At 39.9% G+C, this 22317-nt stretch overlaps 1 protein-coding gene across 1 annotated transcript in view; it reads right to left on the reverse strand.

Annotated features, from left to right (window-relative positions):
• C4BPA (complement component 4 binding protein alpha) overlaps positions 1 to 22317 on the reverse strand; it is a 40556-nt gene continuing 18239 nt past the window's right edge. Inside the window, exons 5-12 of the mRNA XM_030813083.1 lie at positions 21324 to 21409; positions 20965 to 21156; positions 18432 to 18614; positions 13560 to 13754; positions 10382 to 10570; positions 3679 to 3849; positions 966 to 1141; positions 1 to 416 (exon numbers count right to left, since the gene is read on the reverse strand). Of these exons, the coding sequence (XP_030668943.1) occupies positions 243 to 416; positions 966 to 1141; positions 3679 to 3849; positions 10382 to 10570; positions 13560 to 13754; positions 18432 to 18614; positions 20965 to 21156; positions 21324 to 21409 (1366 nt within the window). The 3' untranslated portion in view covers positions 1 to 242. The remainder of the gene's footprint in view (positions 417 to 965; positions 1142 to 3678; positions 3850 to 10381; positions 10571 to 13559; positions 13755 to 18431; positions 18615 to 20964; positions 21157 to 21323; positions 21410 to 22317) is intronic.

The following is a 22317-nucleotide window of genomic DNA, read 5'->3' on the forward strand; positions in this document are numbered from 1 at the left end:
ACGTACGTTTTTAATTGAAAAAAAATTTGTGCTTTGTGTCTTGAAAAGCAAAAACGTGAGCGACACAGGATGATTAATAATTTCACAATCTCAAAGCACTAAACTTTAGCAAATTATCATTTCTAGATATTTATTATGATGAATATCACTGCCAAATTGACAGTAGATTTGCTAAACTGATCTGTATTGAATTGCAAGAGGCAAGCCAGCAAGACACCTTTTCCTCCTTCTTTTGAGGAAAATTATAGTTCTTCATCCAAAGTGGATTGTCTTGCCCTGTCTCTCTGTAGTTCCAGCTGTTCAATTTCCAGAGATAGCTTATATACCTCCAGGGCCATTTTCACATCCTCTGGGTTTGGGAGACACTGCATGAGTCTTTTGCCTGTGAGCACTTGTTCACAGCCTTCAGGGGTCTCCTAAAAGAGATATAAGTGGTGGGTGTGATTGAGAAGCTTCTCTTCTAATCATGAAGGAGGGTGGATCCTGACAGTGGAAGGACTACAGGATTGAACCAAGACCAACCTCAGACTGGTGGTTGAGGCTGGGAAAACAAGAAATCACTTGGGTCCCACCAGTCTTCCCCAGGGGAACATGGATCTGTTCTGAGACAGCTGTCCAGAAGGCCCCATGGTAACAGAGGCTGTTTTTGCTGACCATCCAGAAATGGAACAACAATGTATTATATAGCTTAGCAAAAGTTAAGCTAGGAATCAGTACTACCGGGTCTATGAAACCCCACTCTGTAAGGGCTCAGTTTTTCCTGTTCTCAAGTGAGAACAGGAGAACTTGCCACCCCTAACTTACCAGACTGCTTCAAGACAAAAAGAGTTTCTTTGAATGGGAGTAGCTCAGAAATGAATCCTGACAAGTCAGATTTCACCATTGTGGAGTGGTACTGAGAATTGTGTAAACCTGGGAGGTGGAGGGGTTGACAGCACAGACCTTCCTTGAATTGTGCCACTTACCCACTCACACCTGGGCACCTCTGGGTACCAGGTTCTGTTCTCAGAGCAAGTGATACTTTGGGGACCAACCACACCATAGCCAGAATCACATTGGATGGTGACATTTTCAGACTCAACATACTGATTCTTATCCACAGACAACCTTCCATTCACTAATTCTGGTTTCAGACACAGAGCTGTAATGGAAACATATTTTTAAGAAATCTGTAAATCTATGAAGAAGGACATGATAACAGTCTCAGATAATAAGAATGAACTGTATTTAGTTCTGCTAATTGTTCTTTCTCTTCATTTGAAAACAATCATATTAGCATTTTATTGAGTATGACTACCTATCAGACTTCTGCTAAGCACTTTATGTTGCTATCATTTAAGTCTCCTGGCAGCCCTATGAAATGAGCACTGTTATTATTCCCATTTTATCTAAGAGACAGTTGAGATATTTTAAGACATTTGCTCAAAGTAATAACGTTTTCATATAATATGACAGCATATTTCTTTTTTATTGTACTTTAAGTTCTGGGATACATGTGCAGAATCTACAGGTTTGTTACATAGTTATACATGTGCCATGGTGGTTTATTGCACCCATCAACCCGTCATCTACATTAGGTATTTCTCCTAATGCTACCCCTCCCCTTGCCCCCCAACACCTGACAGGCCCCAGTGTGTGATGTTCCCCTCCCTGTGTCCATGTGTTCTCATTGTTCAGCTCCCACCTATGAGTGAGAACATGGGGTGTTTGGTTTTCTGTTCCTGTGTTAGTTTGCTGAGAATAATGGTTTCCAGCTTCATCCATGTCCCTGCAAAGGACATTAACTCATTCTTTTTTATGGCTGCATAGTATTCCATGGTGTATATGTGCCACATTTTCTTTATTCAGTCTATCATTGATGGGCATTTAGGTTGGTCCCAAGTCTTTGCTACTGTGAACAGTGCTGCAATAAACATACATGTGCATGTGTCTTTATAGTAGAATGATTTATAATCCTTTGCGTATATACCCAGTAATGGGATTGCTGGGTCAAATGGTATTTTAGTTCTAGATCCTTGAGGAATCGCCACACTGTCTTCCACAATGTTTGAACTAATTTAACACTCGACCAACAGTGTAAAAGTGTTCCTATTTCTCCACATCCTCTCCAGCATCTGTTGTTTCCATGACAGGCTATTTCTAAAAGAAGGTATGTGACCCCAGAATCCCAACTAACGAGGTAACTCTCACTCACAGTTTCGATTGCTGTGAGATTCTAAGTATAAAAATTTCTTTCTTGCAGACATTTATGCAGCCAACAGACCTATGAAAAAATACTCATCATCACTGATCATTAGAGAAATGCAAATCAAAACCACAATGAGATACCATCTCATGCCAGTTAGGATGGTGATCATTAAAAAGTCAGGAAACAACAGATGCTGGAGAGGTTGTGGAAAAATAGGAATGCTTTTACACTGTTGGTGGAGTGTAAATTAGTTCAACCGTTGTGGAAAACAGTGTGGCAATTCCTCAAGGATCTAGAACTAGAATTACCATTTGACCCAGCAATCCCATTACTGAGCATATGCCCAAAGGATTATAAATCATTCTATGATAAAGACACATGCACACGTATGTTTATTGCGGCACTATTCACAATAGCAAAGACTTGGAACCAACCCAAATGTCCATCAATCATAGACTGGATTAAGAAACTGTGGCACATATACACCATGGAATACTATGCGGCCATAAAAAAGGTTGAGTTCATGTCCTTTGCAGGGACATGGATGAAGCTGGAAACCATCATTCTCAGCAAGCTATCACGAGATCAGAAAACCAAACACCCCATGTTCTCACTCATAAGTGGGAGTTGAACAATGAGAACACATGGACACAGGGAGGGGAACATCACACATTGGGGCCTGTCGGGGGGTGGGGGGCTAGAGGAGTGATAACATTAGGAGAAATACCTAATGTAGGTGACAGGTTGATGGGTGCAGCAAACCACCATGGCACATGTATACATATGTAACAAAACTGCATGTTCTGTACATGTAATCCAGAACTTAAAGTATAATAAAAAAAATTACCTTCTTGACTATTATTCTCCTGTGTACAAAAGAGACAATGATGGCAAATAAATACTGAAGTTTTTGACAGCAAAGTCATGTATGTTGACAGCAAACTTCTATGCATGTAAAAATCAGACCTGATCTCAACTCCTCCTGTCCCCACAACTGCTGCAAACTACGAGTCCCCCTTTGCCCTCCCTGACCCCTCACACCAACACACACCATCTATATCATAGCAGGTGGTGCCTGCCCTGCACGAGACTCTGGTGGAAATAACTGTCACTCATCATATTTAGAATTCACTCAGGGGAGCCTATATTCATACTAGAGCAAGTTTCTGTGGAAACTTTGCCACAGGCCACAGGTACACTAAGATAAAATGTGATGCTTTTAGAATATTTCTGGAAATATACAAGAAACCAGGTATGGGCCACCCCAAGAAGGCTGAATTATGGATTGGGAGAAAGAAATGGAGGAGATTAATGTTTGTGTGTACCCTTTGTACTTTTTGCATTGGGTGCCATTTGCATATATTGATTATTTAATATAAATCAAATCAAATGTTTTCATGCTGCCTCTGACAGGGAAGAAACTTAGCTCTCAGTGCTCTCAGGACAGGTCCACCCACTTAATCTTGAGCTGAAAAGGAAGCTGGAGTTACCTTTACATTGAGGGGCTGGAGCTGACCAGCGTGAATAACTGCAGGAGAGTTTCGCCTGTCCGACCAGAATGTAGCCTTTGTCACATTCATATGTAATCTCTTCTTTGAAAAGGCTGTATAAACTAGGTGGTTTATAATGGCCATGGGCAATTTTAGGAGGAAAATCGCAATCTTGAGGGAGAAACAGAAAAGTGAGAGAGCATTAGCTTGTAAAGTGTATAAAGTAGCACATTGCAGAATATGTGTAGTTTGTAGGGGGCTTCATTCTGTCCTTCCATCCTCGCTGCCTGTAGGAGCACGTAGCCAAACCCAGACACTTGTGCTGCCCTCCTGTAAGCCTCAGGCTGAGCAACTATAGAAAGGCTTGAGATATAGCCCTTAGGTTTTCCTTCATCTTATTGACAAGTTCACTCAACTTTCCATTGTTTAGGAACTATTTTGGCATGAAGGTTGAATTCAGCCTTAGGTCATATCATACTCATAGTACACGTAGTCACTTACAGGCTAAATGTAGACATTTGCATCTGTGAGAAACTGTAAGGATGTTATATCATCCACAATCTCTGAGTCATTGCTCCCCAATCGATACTGTCCATCCATGCCCAAGAAGAAAATATTGCATTTTAAAACATTATAGAAAAGAGCTCATTGGATAAATGAATATGGTAACTTGAACATTGAAATAGTCAAGAGGACATGGTGCAGAGCACCTCTCTGAAAGGGAACACTGTCAGGTCCACAAACACTGCATGAGAAAGTTAAAAAAAAAAAAAAAAAAAAAAAAAAAAAGCAGAGCAGCAGGAATGTTAGACAAAGTACTATACCAGTGGACTATGGCAGTTATAAGTACTATAATAAGATGCTCCTAGAAGCATGGAAAAGGTGATGGCCCACAGTAAGTCAGACTGAAATGCTGGGATTGCCATGGCAGATGGTATAAGAAGGGATTAAACGACTCAGGGAAGTGAGCGTGCTGGAGTGGACATTTGTGTACACTGAAAAACGCACCAGGTAGTTATGCCACATGGGAAGTCCTAGAGGGAACAATATTTACCAAAGCTATAAGGAATTCCCTGAAAAGAGGAGAACCAGCATCAAATGCTGGAGCTGATGACAAAAAAGTTCATTAATGAAAAAGGTTCACTGATAGCCATAGCAGTCAGAGAGCTGCTCATATGCCTCAGAAGCTAAATAAATGCAACCGTTATAATGAATTGCAAGGTCAGAGAGGCAGTCAGGGGTGCCTGAGGGTTATGAAGATTAAACCATAGTATTCTTAGGGGTGAAAACAGATGAGCAGCCAACAACATTATACACTTTATTTGTACCATCAAAAGAAATTAAGGATGGATGATCAATGGACCAACGGCATTTGGCCCAATAAAAAGTCACAATCCTTTGCCCAATATATAAACCTCGGACAGTTTTCCAGCCTGGTAATCATTAATTGAAGATGAAGCCAGTTGCCAGGAGTGAAGATGCTACAAAATCTTGGAAGGTTTGCACAGTAATGAATCTGCCAGTCCTCCAAGAGGACCTATGTTTATTTACATAGGTAACTGTGCACTGATAAAAGAGGTACAATAATTCAAAAATTATTGCACACAGGGCTTGAGTTGACATTGATACCTGGAACAATTATAGCTCTCCTATTAGACCAGTTTGTGGTCATTTACATTATCCTTGAACGTATAGTCAGAATAGACAAAATTGGTAGTTGGCCCAGCCCCTATATTGGGTTCTTGACCTGCGGGGTAAGAGCCATCTTATGCAGGAAGACCAGGTGAAAGCAATTGATACTGTCCACCCATCTCACCCTGTCCCCAAGGCAAATAAAGCAAATTTAAAGAAAAAAACACCACCACAATATCTCCCAGAGGTGGGAGAGGAACATGAAAATTAGTGCCGTTCAAATAGCTAAAGACATGGGAGTGGTCATCCCTATGATATTTCCATTAAATTCTTATCTGTCTACTACAAAAATTAGAAGGATTCTGAAGAACTACAGTATACCACTGAAAAAAAGACACCACATTTTAGTTCCTATTGCAGCCATTGTACCAGATGTGGTATCTTTGCTAGGGCAGATTAATGTGGCTTCAAGTAAACGAGGTCACTGATTCAGCAGAGGCCCTTCTTTCCTTTCCTAGCAGAAACAGTTTGCATATACATGGAAGGTGTCAGGAGTGTACATTTGCAGGTTTTGGGCTATGATAACCCTCTTGCCCATGTCATAATAGAGTCTGAAAATATCTTGACTGTCTGGATATCCACAGAACATGACATTGATCCAATATATCAATGGCATCATGTTAATTCCCCCAGATAAGCAAGAGGTATTAGCATGATGATGCTCCAAAGTGAAAAATACAATAAAAAAATAGAGTCAGGTGTTTGCCACATCAATAAAATTTTCAGAGGTCCAAGGTTCAGGGAACACTAAGATATCCCATCCAAACTAAAGTCAAATTATTGCAAATTGCACATCCCACTCTAAAGAATGCAGTACAGCACCTAAATAGGACTTTTCAGATTCTAGAGGCAGCATAATTCATACTTGGGGTTATTGCTCCAACTCATAGGCTAGGGGGGACAAATGATTGTCAGGTTTGAGCGGGGCCCATGTTAGGAAAGTGCTCAACAGCAGGTCTAGTCTGCAGTGAAATTATCCTGTTGCTTGAGCCTTAGGACCCAGCAGAGCCTAGCGTATTTGAAGGTGGTTGTAGTAGGAAAAGATGTAAATGTCAACAGGACAATTACACCATATACCCTTGAGATCCTGAAGCAAGGCCATGCACTGCAGTAGAGGATTGTATGCTTTCTGAAATATAACTCTTGGCATGTTACCAGGTCCTGATAGAGAAAGCTCCCGACAGTGGGTCATCAAGTGATCATGCAGCCGGAATCACCCATCATGAGCCAAGTCTGTCAGACCCATCAGGTTATAAGGTCAAGCAGGCAATCATTCATTATAAGCTGGAAGTAGAGCATCTGGGATTGAGCATGGGCAGGACAAGGTGGCACAGGCAAGCTGCACAAACAGAAAGCCCAATTCCTACCTGTGCCCAGCCACTGTGGCAGGAGTGCCTCTTCTTTAGCTCACAGTTGTGGCTATACCAGTTATCCAGTATAACCAACTGCCTGGATGGGGAAAATTCTGAGTGTGGTTCACAGATAAATATTTTTGGTATTGTAAACCAAAAATAAAATTCTAAGGTCCCCCAACCATCTGAATGGACCCTTCCTCTCGACCAAGGCATTCCAGAGTTAACCTGAACATCTTGTTCAGGCCATGATGGAAGAGAGGGTTGGACATTCCCCATTATACCCCTCCAACATTAACATCAACACAGATCTTAAATCTAACAAGAAACATTTATGGCTCAGTGTGGTGGTTCATGCCTGTAACCCCAGCACTTCAGGAGGCTGAGGCGGGCGGATCACTTTAGGTCTGGAGTTTAAGCCCAGCCTGGCCAACATGGTGACACCCTGTCTCTACTAAAAATACAAAAATTAGCTGGGCACAATGGCATGTGCCTGTAATCCCATGCTGATTACTCAGGAGGCTGAGGCACGAGAATCTCTTGAACCCAGGAGGTGGAGGTTGCCATGAGCCGAGATCGCACCACTGCACTCCAGCTTAGGCAACAAGGAGAAACTCTGTCTCAAAATAAAACAAAACAAAACAAAACATATCTCCACAACCCCTTATCATAAACCAGATATTCCTTTCTTCTGATAATAATTCAACCAATTGCCAATCAGAAAATCTACCTATGATCCGGAAGCCCAGCCCCACTCCTCCTTCCCCGACACCACTTTGAGTTCTCCCACCCTTCCAGATCAAACCAGTGTAAATCTTACATGTATTATGTCTCCCTAAAATGTATAAAAGCAAGCTGTACCCCAACCACCTTGGCCACATGTCATCAGGACCTCCTGAGGCTGTGTCACAGGTGCGTCCTTAACCTTAGCCAACATAAATTTTCTAAATTGATTGAGACCTGTCTCAGATATTTTGGGTTCACAGTATGTGTTGTAGAGAAGTGAGAGATCACCTCCACCCCAATCCCCTTAGCTCTTATGTGGGCTCTTCGGCTGGATCTAGAAATCAAATTGACACTAGGTAGATTAACAAGGGGAAAGCACACAAATTTTATACATACATGGGTATCTTCCCAAGAGGGTAAAGTTTGAAAAAGTGGCCAAAGCAAGATATTTTATACTTTGTAAATGAAGAACAATAAATTTGAGAAGAAATGACAGGACAAAGAGGATTTGGCTAGGAGTAATAAATTTCTAGGAGAGTCACTAAGAGATGTATAGGGAGGGGCTGTAAAACTAGTGGAAGATAAAAGCTACTTTGGGAAGTTTAGTATTCAGGTCTACTGCAGCCCCTAATTCCCAGTCTCTGGTGATAAGGGCTATTTTCTTGCTCTAGTAGGGGGAGGGTACTGTTCCCAGAGCAATCTTTATGTCTTGTGCATGCAAAAAGAGACAGGACAGCTAGCCCTTTCTGAAACTTCAATTCCTCTAATGTTTTCCACTTGAAATATTCAACATGCCAATTCAGCATATTTTGAAATGGCATGCCCTTCACTCCTTTGGTGTGTACAAGCTAAAATGAATGGAAGCTGCGTTGCAGCCCAATCAAGGTCAGTCCTGAAAGACAACTTGTAAGGGGTAATCTTCCTGAAAGGAAGTGCTATAGATGGTGCACCCAAAGAAAGTGGCCTAAGGATAGGCTAAATTAGGACTCAGGGCATGGAATGAATGGCTTGTCTGGTCAAGGTCCTAATCCTGTAAGGAGAAAGATTGGAAGATTGGGCACAAAGAGATCTGGGGTAGGAGCAGGTAAGTGGACATTTGAGAGTGGGCAGGAAGTGTGAAGATCTTTATTTTGTGTGTTAACACCAGAGCATCTCCAATAGAAAAGGTATTAAACAACCAAATAAAAAAAAAATAGTCTCAGCCAGTTGAAGTAAGCCATTCTCTGTTATTGGCCTCATGGGTGCTGGCACAAGAGGAAGAGGAGCAGAGTGGTTGTGGTGGCATGCATGGAAGACAAGCATGGGCCCAACAGCATGGACTCCCACTCACCAAGGCTCACTGTTGTCACTGAATCTCCAACCTGCCAACAACAATGCTAAGTCCCTAGTATGATACCATCACTTGAGGCAACCAAAACGCCACTTCCTAGCAAGTTGACTACATTGGACCTCTTCTACCATGAAAGGAAGAGAAGTGTATTCTGATAGAACTAGACGAATATTGCAGGCATGGGTTTGCCTTTCTTCCTTGCAGAACCTCAGTCAGCACGGTCATCTTAAGGGTTATAGAGTGTCTGAACAATTGGCATTGGCATAGGATCCACTACATCCAACTAGAAAACCCACTCACAGCAAAGAAGGTGTGTTGTTGGGACCATGCTCATGGAATCCACTACTCAAATCACATACTGCATCATCAGAACCTGCTGACCTGTGAAAACACTGAATGGCCTATTAAAGGCACAGTTGAAGTGCCAGCTGGGAGGCAATGCTTGACAGTGATGGGACACTATCTTCCAAAATGCTGTATTTATTTTGAATCATATTGACTTTTATATGGCTCTGGGTCCCCAATAAAATAAATGCATGGGTCCAGGAACCAGGGGATGGAAGCATGAGTGGCTCCATTGGCTACCACTCTAAGTGACCTACTTGGGAAATTTGTGCTTCACATCTCTGAAGCTCTGGGACCTGCAGGTTTAAAAGACCTGGTTGGCAAAGCGGGAACATTTCTACAAGTGGGAGATAGGAATTTTCCTATTGATGGATAAGCTGCAACTAATGCCTGGCCACTTTGGGCCCCTAATAGGGGTAATGAGCCCTCACCATCACTAGATAGAGGTATCAAACACAAAGGGAGGAGGGTGGAATGCGTTAACACTTGAGCCTTTTTTTTTTTTTTCTTTTTGAGACAAAGTCTCACTCTATCGCCCAGGCTGGAATGCAGTGGCATGATCTCGGCTCACTGCAACCTCCGACTCCCAAGTTCAAGTGATTCTCCTGCCTCAGCCTCCTGAGTAGCTGGGACTACAGGCCCACCGCCACTATGCCCAGCTAATTTTTTGTATTTTTAACAGAGACCAGGTTTTGCCATATTGGCCAGGCTAGTCTTGAACTCCTGACCTCAGGTGATCTCCCCACCTCAGCCTCCCAAAGTGCTGGGATTACAGGCATGAGCCAGCATGCCTGGCCCACTTGAGCCTTTTGGAGAAGCAGAAGGAGGCATTCCACAATGGGTGATGGTCTGACTGGAGGGTTCAGAGTCAACAGAAGGCCGCTGTTTGAGGAAGAAGAAGGAAACAAGTTCAGAAAGGCAGGTTCAATAGATTTCGACAGTTCTTCTTCTGCAGATTGAGACATATGAACCAGAAATAAGGGAAGAAAGAGAATAATATGAAGAAACAAAATGCAGTACTTGAAAAGTCTAGCTTATCTATTACATGTTGTCTATTTTCACTGATTCGGAAAAGAAGAAACTGAGGAGGCCAAAAGAAAGGGAACACACAATGAGGAAGAAGGAGAAAGTTGGACCGATTCCAAGAATCATGCAAGGTATATGAATTTTTTTACCTAATTTTAAACCTTCTCTTAATAATCTCAATCACACTGATATGAAGAAACTCCCAGAATAAGATAATTCTATGAACTCTTACTGTCTCCACATGATGGTGTTCTGGGACTCCATGTGCCATCTGCTTGGCATATAGCTGAAAACCTACTGATCTCATGACATGAAAATGAAATCTCATCTCCATAGAAATAAACACAGTGATTGGCAGTACGACTTTTCCTGTGTTGAGTGATTTCACCATTATTTAGCTTTGGTTCAGGGCAACATAATGCTGAAAAATAAAATGTGAGGTGCATGGTTAGTAAAATCACCATGGGAAGCTTCTATGGCTAACAACCTCATTTCCGCCTTTGGAAGATCTCACCACTGAAGAGAGATTGGGGAAACAGAAAAGGAGACTCAAGACACTCCAAGTCTGCTCTTTTCACCCTTATTTGCTAAAGTCCTCTAATCCAGTTACTTCCTTCCAACTAAGCATTTCATTAGGAGCCTCGAAAATGAAAAGTTGGATTAAACCTATATTAAGAGCCAGGTATGGTAGCTCATGCCTATAATCCCAGTGCTTTAGGAGTTCAAGATGGGAGGATTGCTTGAGCCCAGGAGTTTGAGACCAGCCTGGGCAACAGAGTGAGACCCTGGGCAACAGAGTGAGACTCTAAAAAATAAAAAATATTAAAAAAAAATTTAACCAATACAAAAATGTAAATTTTCAAAATTATTCAAGGGCAATGACAAACAACATCCATTTACTTATGGCTTCATTATTAAACTTTCTATTAACTTATACTTCTCAAGTCACAAGGAAGAAGAAAGTTTTCAAAAGTTTATATCCACCTAACAGCTAAAGCATATGAAAAAATTTAAATTACTGCTTATTTCAAGGATTTTTCTTTTTTGATGCAAAATTTAAGAGAAATAACCATTTAAATGGCAAGATCTTGCTTTATCACTCAGGCTGGAGTACAGTGGCACAATTATGGCTCACTACAGTCTCAAACTCCTAGGCTCAAGCAATCCTCCCACGTCAGCCTGCTGAGTAGCTAGGACTGCAGGTGTGTGCCACCACACCCACTAAGCTTTTTATTTTTTGGTAGACAAGGGGTCTCACTATGTTACCCAGGCTGGTCTCAAATGCCTGGCCTCAAGTGGTCTCCCCACCTCGGCCTCCCAAAGTGCTGGGGTCACAGATGTGAGCCACCACATCTGGCCAAATTCTTTAATTTTTTAATACAGTAAGAGCTGCTATAGGGACATAATTTTTTATTCATTAGTAGAACTACTTTAAGAAAAAACTTGCCGGGTGCGGTGGCTCACGCCTGTAATCCCAGCACTTTGGGAGGCTGAGGTAGGCAGATCATGAGGTCAGCAGATTGAGACCATCCTGGCTAACACGGTGAAACCCCATCTCTACTAAAAATACAAAAAATTAGCCGGGCGAGGTGGCGGGTGCCTGTAGTCCCAGCTACGTGGGAGGCTGAGGCAGGAGAATGGTGTGAACCCCGGGGGGCGGAGCCTGCAGTGAGCCGAGATCGCGCCACTGCACTCCAGCCTGGGTGAAAGAGCAAGACTCCTTCTCAAAAAAAAAAAAAAGAAAAAGAAAAATCTTGCTATTGTCTGATGTAAGAGAAAACATCAAAGCAGAATAAAATATTACATTCTCCATGTCAGTAACTCGACCAGTATTAAAATGGTGTCTTCTGGACATACTCAAACACTTCCAGTGCTCATTTGTTTAGGAATTATAATAAAAATATTCAGCAATCATATGGTTTGGATATTATAACAACAATAATATTTATGAAATGCTTTGCAGTGTAGAAAATACTTTTAAATATGTAAGTCATGAGTCTAAATTCACATTTGATCAGGTTTCATAACTTGGATAAATACTACTTCACTTCTGCTTTTAAAATGGTTAAAAATATTCTTTATTAAATAATTAAATCAATAAGACCATAGTGGGTCAAATAAATGTAACCAACTGGGTCCTGCTCTGTCTTCCAGGCTGGAATGCAGTGGCATGATCTCAGCTCATTGCAGCTTTGGCCTCTTAGCCTCAAGTTATCCTCCTACCTCAGCGTCCTGAGTAGCTGGGATTACAGGCGTGTGCCACCGCATCCCGCTAATTTTTTAAATTATTTGTAGAGACAAGGGTCTCACTCTGTTGCCCAGACTGGTCTCAAACTCGTGGGTTCAAGCAGTCCTTCCGCCTCAGCCTCCCAAAGTACTGGGATTATAGGTAGGAGCCACCGCACCTGGCCTAAATACAACTATAAAGGAAGTTTTTAAACATTTATAAGCAATACTTTTTGTTATTTAAGTAATGACAGTAAGTTTTATTAGGCATATTTTTAATTCAGTCCTTTTATTAAAATCTTTTATTCTATTTCTCCAAAATGAGTCTGAATAACTGCAATTAAACCTTGTGAAGTCTGAATATGAAATAAATAATCTTCTGGCAGGTTGATCTAAACTACCACTTTTCATTATTTGTGCATTTCACACATTGTTCAAATTCTGATATGCAGCATAAAATTCCCTGTATTCTTGGCCTCAGCGTCTTCACCTCTAAAGTGGCAAGGTTCTGATAGATGGATAGAAGAAACCATTTTTTCCTCTCTTGTCTGTTCCACTCAGGCTCATAAAATAGTATCCACTTGTCATTCAGTCCCTCACTCATTTCCACAAATAAAAGAGGTGTGTCTCCTACCACAGAAACTAGAGAAAGTCTCCTTTCTATCCTTCTGAAGTGAGAATACCGAGTCACGAGTCAGGATTTGTCTTCTAGAGGCAGATCAGGAAGCCCTGCCATCTCATATTTCAAGAGGCATGAGACACAAGTCACCTTGCAGCTGGTTACGTTCATGACTATTTCACAAACTTGTCTTCTGCCAAACACCCCAAAGCCCATACTGGGGAGGTAAGAGCTATGAAGGAAGCCTGACTCTGACAATAGTTGAGCTGTATTCTCCATTCTAGTTTTACCAGTAAGAAAACTGATACATAATCTGCATAATGTTTGACTTCTGTGTCTACTTCTCATTTGATTCTGAACTGGGATAAGGAAAGGTTACAATTTCTCAGAGCCTCAAACTGTAACATGTTTATGGTCCCCTTCTGGCACTAACAGTTTACTAATCTGTTGAATTAACTTAATTCTAAATTTGTTGTGAGGGATAAAATTATATTCATTAAAAGTAGAGAATCCTAGCACATACTGGACATTTAATATATAAAAATATTAAAAAACAAAAACTCACCCTCACATCCTTGGTATGGGGTCCACCTCAAATTTTTCTGACAAATCACAGTCGTAGGTGCATCTGTAGTGGGTTTGTAGCCAGGATGACAGCGGTACCTTAACACAGTCCCAACAACATACACATCCTCTTTTGTCGGCCTAGGATATGTTTCCCAGGAAGCATGTGGAATGTCTGTTAAATTAGTACAACTATCTGCTCATGAAAGAAGAACAAAAGGACACTATTACTAGAGTTGCCACAGCAGTCAATAAGCCTGTCCTATCAAAGGGGGTCATGTGTTCATTCAGCCTGGAATCAGCCTGCAAGGCCTGATGTATCAACCACACCAGAAAACACACATGGACATTCGCTCAAATGTGCACACCTCCAGAGAGGCTCTTTACTAAGGGCACTCCCAAGTGGTTTCCACGTGCTGTGCCAAGCATAATAATATTAATTCTCATTCCTCTTCTTTACACTTCAGAGATTTTAGTTTCTGAACTGAAGCATGGCAGGAAAACTCTCACAAACAAATCTAACTATGTTTCCTGATTGATTGGGGAAAATAAACAGGAGCCATTCCCCTCATCCAGATGATACCAGGAATGGCTTGGCAAGAAAAAAACCAAGCTCCAAGCATTTTTTGAGCCTGGGCCTTGGGTCTTGTCCTCTTCTCTCTTTCCCAATGCTACTGATTCATATGATATGGAAATATAATGCAAACATCTACACGTTGGCTGTTTATTACATTTTATCTTCAGACATTTGAAATGGAATATAAAAGTTCTTTTTTAACAGCATTATTCAGATTAAAGTCACAACAAATAAATTCACCCATTTAGAATGTGCAATTCAATGGTTTTTAGTATATACAGAGTTGTGCAACCATCACCATTAACTAATTTCAGAACATTTTTATCAACCCAAGAAGAAACCTCATATTCATTATAGTCACTCCCTATTTCCACCTCCCCCTAGGTCCTGACAACCACTAATCTGTTTTTTTTCTTTATGGATTTGCCTAATCTGAGCATTTGAAATAAATGGAATCACACAATACATGTACTTTTTGTGGCTGGCTTATTTCAGTTAGCATAATATTTTCAAGGTTCATCCATGTTGTAGCATACATTAGTACTTTTTATTTTTCATTTTTATTGCCAAATGATATAATCCATTTTATGGATAAACCACTTTTTGTTTATTCATTATTCAGTTGATGGGCATTTGGGTTGTTTGGCTATTATGAATAATGCTGCTATGAATCTTCATGTAAAATTTTTGTGTGTGGACATATGTTTTCATTTCTCTTGGGTATTTGTTTTCATTTCTCTTGGGTATCTACCCAGGAGGGTAATTAGAGTCATATGGTAACTCCATGGTTAAACTTCAGAGGGACTGCAAAAACTCTTTTCCAAAATGGTCACACCAGTTTATATTCCTATTAGCAGTGTATGAGAGTTCTAATTTTTCCACCTCCTCACCAACATTTGTTATTGTCTATCTTTTTTATTATAGCCATTCTGCTGGATGTGAAGTGGTATCTGATTGTTACTAGAAGGCTATCCTTACAAGAAATGCTAAAGGAAATTGTTCAGACTGAAAGCAATTGACACCAGATGGTAATTTGAATCCACACAGTAAAACAATGAGCATCAGCAGAGGTCATTATGTCAGTAATCTGAAACACAATATAATATATATTACTACTTCTTCCTTCTCTTGGCTGATTTAAACAGCAATTGCATAAAACAATATGTATATAATTGCATTATTAAGTCTATAACATACAGAAATGTAATATATTTGACAATAACATCACAAGAAAGGTAAGAGGGAACAAAGCTGTATTGTAGTACAGAAATGACACCAGATGGTAACTTGAATCTACAGGAAGAAATAAAGAGAGCCAGAAATGATGAATAAGATTAACATAATAAACTCTATAAATATATACTTGCCCTCCTTTCTTCTCTCAGCTACTATAAAAGACATGAAACATGAAATTATCTAAAACAATAATTATAAAAATATATTGTGCAGTTTGTAATATATGTAAGTGCAAAATACATTGTTGGATTCTTGGTTGAGGTTTTTATCTTTCTGCACTTTGAATGTGTCATCTAGCTGCTTTCTAGCCTCCATTCTTTCTGATTAGGAATCAGATGTTAATCTTACTGGGGTTACATTGTACATGATGTGTTTCTCTTGCTGCTTTCAAGATTTTCTCTTCATTCTTGGTTTTCAACATTTTGATTATAATGTCTCCAGGTCTAGATCTTTTTGCAATATCCTACTTGAGTTCAACAAGCTCCTTGGATATGTAGATTAATGTGTTGTTTTGTTTTTTTGTTTGGGTTTTTTTTTTTTGGTCAAATTTGTGATATTTTCAGCCATTTTTCCTTTGTATAGTTTTTTAGCTCCTTTCTCTTTCTCTCATCTTTCTGGGACTCTCATTATACGTATGTTGGTACACTTAATGGTGTCCCACATTTCTCTGATGCTGTTTATTTTTCTTCATTCTTTTCATCTCTGTGCTTCAGATTGCATAATCTCAATTTATCTTCAAATTCACTGATTCTTTTTCCAACTCAAATCTACTGTTGAGTTCCTGTTTTGAATTTTTCATTTTACTTATTGTGTTTTTCAACTCTAGAATTTCCATTTTCTTTTTAAAATAATTTCTATCTTTATCAGTATTTTCTATTTGATAAAACACTGTCATAAGACATTTACTTAATTCTTTAAATATTGTTTCCTTTAGTTCTTGGGACATATTTATAATAGCTGCTTTGTAATTCTTTGAACTTTTCTGCTAAGTCCAGTCTCTGGGCTCCCTCAAAGACAGTTTCTATTGTTGGCTTTTTCCCTTTACATGGGTCACTCTTTCCTGTTTCTTTGCACGTCTGACAATTTTTTTTTGTTGAAAACAGAACATGTTAGATAATACATTGCAGCAACTTTGGATATTGATTCTCCCTTACCACCTTTAGGATCTGTTGTTGTTTCCTCATTTTCTTGTTTGTTTAGTGACATAATTGGACTAGTTCAGTTAAGTCTATTTCCTTCAAAGTGTGCAACATCTAACAGCATGCCTCAGAGAGCACAGACTTGGGCATGTACACAGTCTTTTTAACTGCCAGAGATAACTCTGGTTTTCTCTTTGACTGTCTCTTTCTCATTGAGTCTTTGGGTGGTCTACCTCTGTTGGTATTACATACAACAATTGGCCTCCAGCAATTTTTATCTGATTGTTCTACTTTTTTCAGCAACTCCCTGGGGCATAATATGCTTCACAGTCTAATCTAAAGTTCCTTGAAAGGGGCAGAGTGTTTACAGTCTTTGAAGCTTGCTCCAAATCTGCCCTGGAAGAATGTCTGTCCTATAGATCAGGAGCTGGGGGAAATTAGAAAACTCATTCTTCCCCAGGCACTACACTAGAGTTCTTCTTACAGTGTAGGAGCTGTAAGAAGAGAAAAGGGGGAAGTAGGAACTGGCACTGCCACCCAGCTGTACCCACTACCAAGTACACATATTCCACAACCCAGAGCTGGGGAGAATAATAACTGCCAATATTCATAGCTGTCAACCTACGCATAATAGTTCTTCCATTCTAGGAAGCTGGGGAAGATCGGAGGTGCCACTTGGCTGCTGAGCCAACTGAAATAGTTCTTCTGCAACATAGAGCCATGAAAAAGGGGGGACTGACTTCTTACCAGCTGCCCCACTTAGATCCCCCCCCATATAATGGTAGTTGGGGGTGAAGGAACAGACACTGATGCATGTTTGCTGGCACCTATTCAATATTTGACTTCAACAGCATGGATCTTTGAAAAATACTGTCATATAATTTTCACTGGCTGCCAAATCCACCCCAAATAACTTTTTACCCCAGGGAGCTGGGGAAGATGGGAATTGCCACTTGTGGGATGAGCCCACAGAAAACATCCTCCCACAAGGTAGAGCTGTTGCAGCCCCTAGTTCTAATGCAATGTCCTCCCACTGTTCCTATCAAGTCTCCATATTTTTGCTGAATAAATGCTTCTCAGTTTGTTGTAATCCCATTGATCACTCTCCAGAGACCTTGAATGGCTTTCTTTGCTAATTTTGACCAGCTTGGTGGATACCTCTTCAGGAGAGAGGTTTCCCCAAACTCCTCCACCACTGTTCCAGAAATCCCCAGAAGTTCTTGACATTTCGTGAGGGCAAAACTTAGAGCACAAGGCATCAGTGGCTTCTTTCTCTTACCAGTTGTATAACCTTGGGCAAATCTTTTAACATCTGTGAACAGTTTCTCATCTGTAACATAAGGATAATCATAGTGCCCACAATTGTTGGGAGGATTTGTCAAGTTAATCCTTGTTATGCACCTAGTCTAGTGCCAAGTTATCATTATTACTATTGTCATTATTTTTAATAATCCACATGAGTTTATAACTTCAGAGTGTTGGAATCATAACCAGTTCACACAATACTTTTGTACAAGTTATAAAAGGCATTTTTCCTCAGGATAATTTATTATTTGTCTTTCAAAGTAATTATAATGGTATAATGATTTTGTCAGAATAAGACAATTTTCTATCAAATTCCAGAAAATTATTGAAATAAATATACAAATCCATAATCTCTACAATGTTAACACCTCCCTTTAAGGTTGGAATGTGCACAGTCTTGTGGTATGTGGCAGTTTTGTGTGATGATATATGACCTTGCAGAGTGCATTAAAATCATTCTTCTTTCCAACAAGAAAAAGATAAAGGAAATTATTGATCTAAATGTAAATTTTTACTGTAATTCATAGTGGGCCTATGCATGCAAGTATACCCATATTAACAGTACTGGGTACCTTTAGATGCCAAACATTGAAATTCCATCATAGTCCATACTTACTGGGCTCACAAGCAGGAGGAGAAGGATTCCATTTGCTATCAGCATCACAATGAATTACACTGCTGCCTCTGAGAACAAAACCTTTTTGGCAGTTAAACACAATACTGTCTTTGTAATTATAGATGGGTCCAAATCCAGAGACAATTTTTCCATGTGAAACATCTGGCTTGTGACAGGTGATTTCTAAAGAATCATGAGAAAAGACAAGTGGATTTTAAAAGATAGATGGTAATAAGGATATTACTGCCACTGCTAATCCAGTTATAAGTGCAACACAAATGCCTGATGAATGTGCATGTCAAGTAGATACAAGGGAAACATTTTAAATGTGAATACACATACACAAACGCATACATATATATCTGTATATATTATATATATATATGTACTCCTTTTAGTACTAGTTTTTGTTGGTGGAGAAGTTGAAGAGGTTATCCACAATTACCTCATAGAAAGACCAATGTAATGGAAACTTATTTTACTGAGGCTTTTAAAAGCTGAAATTATTTATATTATGTTAATAATACTTATAATATTATATATTTTATATATTCTATAATATAGTCTTATAGAATATATAACATTATACCAATAGTATTATATATTTATATTTGATATAATATATATTTATATATACATGTATGTCTGTGTGTATATATATAAAATATATAATTTCAGCTTTTAAAATGAGTTTTCATTACATTGGTCCTTCTTCAAGATGACTGTGGATAGCTCCTCCAACTTCCCTACCAATAAAAATCAGTCATACATAACCCATCAGAAACATATTTCCAAGGCCCCCAAAACTTTCAGTATAATGGCCTAATTTCCTAGATGATTTTGGTTATGGGTCAGTGGCCCATGGTAATTACATAGTGCAGTGGCAGCCCAGGGGATCAGAGACCTATACCCTGGCAAGCAGAGAATAAGCTGCCCCCTATCTCACACCCCTCACCCACATCCTGGCAGTCATCCAATCCTGTAAATTCTGCTACTTTAATTCCTTTACAATCCCTTAACTTCTTTCCAACCCCACTGCCATGCCATAGCTGAAGCCACCTTCAGTTTTTGGCTGGAGGGTTGCACAGGTGCTGTCTTAGTCTGTTCTTGCTGCTATAACAAAATACTTTCACTAGTTTATACATGATGGAAATTTATTTCTCACAGTTCTGGAGGCTGGGAAGCTCAAGATCTAGCCACCATCAGATTCAATGTCTGCTTGCTCTCTCCTTTCAAGATGGTGCCTTCTTGCTGCGTCCTCACATGCTGCGTCCTCACATGGGGGAAGGGATGAATGCTCTGTCCTCACAAGACAGAAGGGCAAAAGAGACTAGGGCTCTCCCTTCAACCTCTTTTATAAGGGCACTAATCCCATTCATGAGGGTGGATCCCTCATGACTTAATCACTTCCCCAAAAGTTCTACCTGTTAAAACGATCACATTGGGTCTTAGGTTTTATCATGAGTTTGGAGGTACACATTCAAGCCATAGCAGGTGACTGTCAGTTAAGTTTTGACCCTCTTCAGGTTGTTGTCCCACAGCCAGAGTTATCTTTCTAAAATGCAGCACATTTATTCCCCTCGTTAAAGCCTTTCAAAGTCTCCCCTCCATGATTGTTCTGAACACCTGAGACTGAAACACAAGGCCCTTCATAACTTGGCCCCTGCCCACTTTTCCGCCCTCAGCTATTGCCACTTTCACTTGTTGCAGATCTAACTCCAGGCATTTTGCACTGTTGGCAGTATCCTGCTCTTTTGTGCCCCTCGTCTGATTGTGTCCTGTGGTGGGTTAGTAAGCAATACTGTGTAAACTTAGTAGTAAAGTAAGATTTCTTAGACTAGCACACTAACTAACATCTCTTTTGACTCAATCATCACTTGCTTTGTCCTGTTGCCCTTCTGGCACTTAGTAGATTTTGCTTGCCCTACAGGCATATGTGTTTCATCTTATAGGTGCAAATTATATTTTCAGTTCCGCTTCTTGAGCAGACCGAGACTACATTCCCCAGTCCTCTGAGGCTACCCTCTAGTTTGAGACAAAAGGCTGTAATGGAAAGTGATATGTGGTTGCTTCCAGGCCAAAGCTCTTAGCCAGGACACAATTGGCTTTCTCTCTTCGTCTGCTGAAGAGACTGTGAAGGCACATTTTGAAAAGGAGGTGCCATAAGATCAAAACAACCTGGCTTGCTGAGCTAATTGCTAAGCTAACACAGACTACAGCTGCCCTGGAGAGTCTCCTGGACATGGAACAAACTCAGTGTGAATGAGAATAAACTTTTACTTCACCAAACCAGTGAGATGTTGTTGCTGTTTGTTCCCATATACTGTTAGCTCCCAGTTCACCACTCCCATTTTTATGGCTTTTATATTCTAAAACAACATGCAATAAGTATCAGGTGGCCAAATAAATGCATCAGAGCAATAATTAGTTTATCTTTGAATTTTCCATTTGCCCCCCAATAAATTTACCTTTCTTTCTCTTTTAAACAAAAGAGAGCAAACATTTTGATGCAGAATTCATCATTATGACTTACTTTCACAGGTAGGAGGGCTTGGTCTCCAAACACCTATTGTTTCATTCTCCACAGCGCAGGAAATGGAGGCATGGCCCAAGAGTGAGAAGCGGGGGTCACAGCTGTAGGTGACAGAAAAACCGTATGCGTAGAAATTTTCTTCACCGCTGTGCCTTCCATTCCTGATGTCTGGAGGGGGCTCACACTTGACAACTGAGGTAAGTGAGTGAAGAGAAAGAAATACTCAGGGAAGGCACCGTGATAAATCTGAAATTCATGCAAATTCTAATGGAAGGTACACATACCTGTAAAGATGCACAGGGACTTTATTACCTAACAGAGTTTAAATTGATAGTCAAGTCAGAAGAGTCTTTACTTACTTTCACATTGTGGGAGAGGATGACTCCAGCCAACTCCTCTATCTTGGACTTCACAATGACTAGTGGTTGAGCCAATTAAGAAAAATCTGAATAAGATAGATCAAAGATTTTAATGGAATTCTTCCTACCCTAATTAAATTAAAGATGTCTGTGTAAATAGAATTGTTACTCCATATCAAAATAAGGAAATCATATTTTCTTGGATATCATTTCCCACTGAGCACTCCATTCAGTAAAATTTCATTACTGCAGTGAGATGCGTGTGTTTGTTCCTTTGGACCCTCATTCCTTAATCTGTTACTGAGCATCTACTAGGGATCAGGAATGCAGATCATCCAGAGCTCAAGCACAACAACAAAAGGCTGGCTTCAGTGTGTTCTATGGTTGTCTTTGGATGAGAGTACCAGCTAGATTACTGAGTCCACACTCTCCCCATCTTTGGCTTGAAGCTTCCTCTGACTTCCAGGTGGGTGTCTTATTCCCATACATCATTAGCTTTCAGTTCACCACTTCCATTTTTATGGCTCTTGACATGTCCTACTCTTTCCTCAGTTTGTCTTCCTGCCCTCTATCTTATGCTAACAGAAAAAAAAAACAAAAGATATGAATGATTACAAATTGTAGCATCATCAAGGATATTGATAACCATCAATGATATCAAATTGTAGCATCATCAAGAAATAAACCTACAATGTGATAGAACACTAAAGCAAATGTCACCTTCAGCAATCTAAGAGCCTGTGGAATTTATTGAATAATAACTTCAAGAAAATATATCTTAACTAAAACTACAATTAAGTATTTCTTTACTTTAAAATTTATTTAAAATGTAGTTTTTCCAACCTAGCCCAGAGACTAAGTGCAAAATATTGTTTCTGGTTGTTTCAATGGGAACACCTTAGTGTTCCAACAGCATCTTAGTTCTGATTCTTTTCACTTTCCCTTATGGAAGCCATACACAATAAGGAAAACAGAGGATAAAAATGAGAAAATC

This window comes from Nomascus leucogenys, chromosome 5 (assembly GCF_006542625.1).
Source record: "Nomascus leucogenys isolate Asia chromosome 5, Asia_NLE_v1, whole genome shotgun sequence".
Lineage (NCBI taxonomy): Eukaryota > Metazoa > Chordata > Mammalia > Primates > Hylobatidae > Nomascus > Nomascus leucogenys.